At 34.9% G+C, this 5,763-nt stretch overlaps 1 protein-coding gene across 1 annotated transcript; it reads right to left on the bottom strand.

Annotated features, from left to right (window-relative positions):
• LOC125204410 (transcription factor bHLH130) lies at positions 1–2,127 on the bottom strand. The gene is made up of 6 exons (XM_048103071.1): positions 1,484–2,127; positions 890–1,131; positions 637–810; positions 485–550; positions 308–376; positions 1–234 (listed from the first exon to the last, which is right to left on the bottom strand). Exons 1-6 carry the CDS (start codon positions 1,899–1,901, stop codon positions 181–183), a joined length of 1,023 nt encoding a protein of 340 aa, XP_047959028.1. The 5' UTR covers positions 1,902–2,127; the 3' UTR covers positions 1–180.
• Between the last annotated feature and the right edge of the window lie 3,636 nt (positions 2,128–5,763).

The following is a 5,763-nucleotide window of genomic DNA, read 5'->3' as shown; positions in this document are numbered from 1 at the left end:
TAATAATAATAATAATAATAATAATAAATTGTAGAGACATAACATCCCTGTACAGTTGCCATACATGCACCTAATTTTTACCAACAGAACAGAACTCAACCTAAAATAAGTCACTAACAATAGTACTCCATAAATCCACAAAAACGGAAATATATAAATCTGATTATTTCGTTCCCCAAACTAACGCTTTGGAAAGGCTGAGCACTTGCAATTAGCTCGAACATCGTTAAGTGTCTGCATAGTATAAAAAATGTTGTATTAAGAAATAAGGATCCACAGCAAATATATAATCACTAAACCTTCATACCTTGTACTGTTTCTGGAGGGCTTTGATATATTCCACAGCCAAATCTAGCATGTCTGATGTGTTGGTTTGCTGCATCACCATTCACCAAACCAAGTAACCAACCCAAGCCTTATTTTTTCAGAAATAAAAACTACTACCACTATCATTTTGTATCTGCAAATTAAAATGGGCATATACCTTATCCATGTTTGGAACAAGCTCCTGCAATTTCCTCATTCTCTCACTGATTCTACCCCTCCTAACCTGTACTAACACTCTTATATTCATATCAAATTTGAAGTGGAGTAGTTAACAAAATATTGAAATCGGACAGGGCGGTATGTATATACCCTCTCTGCAATACTTCGTGGATGAGTGGCGCACCCGCGCTTAGCACGAACTTTGCAAGGAACCGTGTCTTGAAGGCGCATCAGCTTCTCCATAGCAGCCATTTCAGATGAAGTCTTGGGCAGACTTAGGTGGTGAGACAGAACATTAGGCCTACTATTTCCAATCTCACATCTCTGTATTAATGCGGTACCATTAGTATAAAATGTGAAACAAACAACAATATAATTAACTATGATGATCAAGATTTTGTACCTCAATATCGATCACCCTTTTGATGTCACTATTTTCTGCAAAATAGGAAGAATCGTTCCAAGAAGCAAATGAGGTGAAAATGAAATTGTCAGCACTGCTATTCCCGACCTTTGTTTCATCAACAAGGCCGCCATTCTGGCTATCAAACTCTGATATACGAGATAACGAAGAGCTGATCATGGGCTTCCTATTCCTTAAATCTCCATCTCCACCCACTCTGTAGCTTCCAACACCTGAATACCCTAAACCAACCCAAAGATTATGTTATTAGCACTGCCAACATCTCTAACCAGTCTTATCTCTCATTAATTACCTACCATTCATACTTGTCAAAGGGAAAAACAGAACCATCCAAAACCTCTCACCTTAAGAAACTAACGCAATAGCTAACTCGGATCCAATATCAATCTTTGATGATAAAAAACTTGTTCATATTCTTTATCAAGAACCAAACTTAAATCTTGAAAGAAAATGTTTTTTTTTTTTGAATTTAAATGAGCACTTGAGAAAGCAAGCATCATATCTACTGCTTCTGCCCCAACAACAGACAACAGTCTCGGACAAAGGAAATATACAAGCACATAAAAAAGTTACCATTTTGAGAGAAGAATCCAGCAGGAGAGCTGTTCTGGCGCATAAGGCCCTGATTCAAGGCCACGCCTCTGTATCCCAATTGAGCTCCACTTTGCCTCGGGTACTGAGGCGGCAGTTGCGAATTCGCAAATCTACTACCGGAACCCTTATTATTATTATCAGAGGCATGTCCATCATCAACGTCGCCGTTTTCAGCCTCAGCCTCAGCCTCATTCATTTCATCAGGGTAGAATCTTGAAAACCCCAATTTCCCAGTCTTCTCTGTGAAACTCTCCAGCAGCGAAGTGGGAGCCGACCTAAATCTCAGCAGCCCATAACTGCCATTGTTGCAGTAGTCGGATTCCATCTGCTGCTGCTCTTCTTTATGCTTGAAATTGGGTGGAAATATAGAAGATAATGCATGGGAATCACCATACATTCCTCTCTTCTTTTTTCTCGAATTTATCCTTCCACAAAATTCCCCAAGTCTCTTTCAAACCAACCTCAAATCTTGTCGTTGAAGCAACAAAGATCCGTTTTTTAAGCCCAAGGAATGGTGAAGTTGGATGATTATGGAGATGCTGGAGAAATGTGTCTTCTCTCACTATGAAGTAAGTAGTCTGGTGTAAAAATTAAAGAAAGTGGAGTAGATGAGGTGTGTCTTGGTTATAGACTTTTTTTGGGGTGAGAGAAGAAATTAAATTAAGGAGAGGTAGTTGCAGCCTTTTACTTAACACTTTCTTCTTTCAGAAAGAACCTTTTAGTTCGACTAAAACAAATCAAGTAACATTTCCATTTTAGGGGATGATTTTTGTTCCTCGGAAATATGCAAAATTAGGATGTTTTGGAAGTTTGTACACTTTCTATTTTTATTTTTATTTTTATTTTTATTTATATTTATATATTTAATTTATATGAGTAGCAAGTGAATGGCATCATCCTATTTTATTTACTTGGAAAATACGTGTAGTTTTTAATTGAGAATGAATTATATGTACTATATGCACGATAATATCAAAATGTATTAAAAAAAAAAATTTATCTTGGAATTATTTGTTGTATAAGCGTGATGTCAAAATGCAAAATCTTATCTTAAAAATCTAAATTCTATTTTGGGAATCTGATGCAGCTCGTGAGGGGACTAATAATTGTGGTGGTGAAAATCACATTGGAATATATGTATCCTATGCCAAAACTTTCCATCCATAATAGTGATTATATCATTCGTAATGAAAATTTTGCGAAATGGGTATTTGAGTAATGGACATTACTACTACAAATAAGATAGAGATTCGTTTTTTCACGAGCATCGAAGGAATCTAAATGAACGAATATTAGTATTTAAATGTTATAAGTGCTATTGAAGATAAGAGGCACAACGAATATCTCGTAAAAAGTTAATTAAAACTTATATTTAGAGTTAATAATAGTAATTTAGATAAGTTTAATCACTCCATTTCAAATATGAAAGTATGGGCCGAATTTAAAACCTTGATATATAATTTAAATCGAAAAATAAATGAGCAAGAATTTTGTGTGTAATGATGGTGTATCGGTCGCCCTACATACATAGCCCCCCACCAAGACTTGTTGAGATCACTAGTAAAGTATTATCCCAAGAACTATAATAATTGCATATAGTATAATAATTGTAATTTGAACTTCTAAATTACTTTGAATGATAATTCCAAGGACTACATACCATTCCAATAATTCACATATTACGCAAAGGGGAAAAGGCAGAGAAAAAGTTAAAAATCCGTTAAATATAAATTTAATTATTTTATGTCATGAAATAATTTTAAAAACATGGTAAAAAACAAGTACTCCATTATTCGTAGAAACCACTACCAAAATCGTGTACATATATCTACTATTTATAAACACGTTGAAAAGAGTAGTAGGAGAAAATATTTTAAATCCGCAATTCTTGGGAGCTTATAGAACAAAGATGGGAAGAAGATGAATCGGAATATATGTAATTGAACAATCAGTGAGATTTAAATCTGATAGGCATAGAATTTGAATAATACTAGCCAAAGGAATAACATTTAGAATATTCTTCGATTAGTTTTCGAACACATTTTTTTGTTATCATAACTGAGTAAGTTTGCTTCAAACATTTCATGAGTATTTGAAGACATATATTCTCACAAAATTGCGACGGGATTTGCAAGAAATTTAGCAAACATTAGTGCTCGTGAGACCTAGTGAGCACTACGTAGACAGGTTGTGCTCGCTAAGATGTTAATATATCAGAATAAAAAGAGCAATTTTTAGACTATTTCAAGAAATTGATTACACCCTCTGACCACATTTTAATAAGAAATTGGTAAAATAATTCAAGAAATTGATTACTCCTTCTATCTTATACTACACGAATTTTAATGGTAAAATAAGAGGGGAAAAAATGAGTAAAGTAAAAAAGATATGAAGAAAAAATTGAGAAAGTACGAGAGAAAGGAGAAAAAGTATAAGAAATAAATTTTTCATTTTAAAAAATAAGATTATTTTTTTATAAATATTTTAAAATTTTAAAATAAGATTATTTTTTTTAGACGAACGGTGTATATATAACTTGAATAAAAAGATTTAATATTGGGCATTCCATTAGAATGGTCCCTACGGCCTACCCGTGAAAAAGATTTTAAATTAACAAATTGTGTGCCCCAATATGTACAATATTGAGGGAGAAAATAAGTGTGATAGGTACAAGACATTTACATTAATTCAAATATTAAGAGTAGACTTTTTGTGGAGGGAAACATGGACACGTGGGTGCACATATTTAGGGTTTCCAATGCATAAAACACTATACTCCTCCATCTCAGTAGCATTCCTAATTCATCATTCGATATTATACCTCCCTATATTTTTTATTTCTAAAAAAATATTAATTTTGAATTTGGCACGAGTGTTAAGTGCATTTTTGGTAAAGTAAAAGAAAGATAGATAGATAGATAAAAAATTTTAAGTATTATTAGTGGAGAATGAGTCTAACTTTATTAGAGTGAAAAGAGTTTTTAAAATTGGAATGTTCATACTCTTTGGGGACGGACAAAAAAAGAAATAATGCATATCCTTCAGGGACGGAGGGAATATATTTTATGAGTAAAATGGAGTGAATTAAGTAAAAGAGGGGACAAAAATAGAGAGAGAAATGTTTTTATATTAAAAATGTGTCACTTATGAGACGGAAGAAGAAGTACTATTTAAATCTGATTTTATTATTTTGTAATATAGAGTAATGTTATGACAAATAGGGCAATTGTGAATCGAGAAACAAAAGAACGTAAATAGACACAGAATTTACGTGGTTCACCAATGTTGTGTTGGCTACGTCCACGGGCAAAAACGGAGAACAAATTGTATTATGACTGCGGTTTTCAGATACAGATTTATGTGCTCTACTCCCATATATATAGACACACATTAGACAGACTGGGCCTAGGAAACATAATCCTATCCCAATTAGAAAACCTAATCCTATACAAATTCAAGGCATACTAACAAATCTCCACCTTGACTTGAATTCTCCCTTGCAGACGCATCATCATAACACCAGACGAACAAACTTCTCCATTCTTGCCTCAGATTTTCCCTCCACGGGCAACTAACAGCTCATGACATTAAGCAAGTCCAAACAATGTTGGAACTTGCTCTGCGGGACTGACTTGGTGAACATATCAGCAGTACCTACTTTCTTCACCCCAATTCTCTTCTCATGAAAATGATACCTCACATCAATATGCTTAGTCCTCTCATGATGGACTTGATCCTTGGCTAAACAAATAGCGCTCTGACTGTCACAGAACACAACAGCTTGATCTTGATGTAAACCAAGATCACCAACTAGCCCTTGCAACCATATTCCCTCTTTAGCAGCTTCTGTCAATGCCATATACTCTGCTTCAGTAGTAGACAAAGTAACTGCAGCCTGCAAAGTTGTTTTCCAACTAACAACAGAACCACTAAGAGTGAAAACATAACCGGTCATAGATCTTCTACTATCGACATCTCCAGCGTAGTCAGAATCAGAATAACCAGTCACTAAACAGTGAGTATCACCTCCATAAATGAGACCAACATCAGACGTACCTCTCAAGTAACGAAAGATCCTCTTCACAGCCTGCCAGTGCTCCTTTCCAGGATTTCCCATGAACCTGCTAACAACGCTGACAAGCATGCGCTATATCTGGCCTAGTACAGACCATGGCGTACATCAAACTCCCTACTGCATTAGAGTACGGGACTCGAGACATGTACTCCTCCTCAACTTCGGATTTCGGTGCAAGATCAGA

The sequence above is a fragment of the Salvia hispanica genome, chromosome 2 (genome assembly GCF_023119035.1).
Source record: "Salvia hispanica cultivar TCC Black 2014 chromosome 2, UniMelb_Shisp_WGS_1.0, whole genome shotgun sequence".
NCBI lineage: Eukaryota > Viridiplantae > Streptophyta > Magnoliopsida > Lamiales > Lamiaceae > Salvia > Salvia hispanica.
The sequence above is the reverse complement of the archived record's forward strand: the minus strand, read 5'-3'. Positions and strand labels throughout refer to the sequence as shown.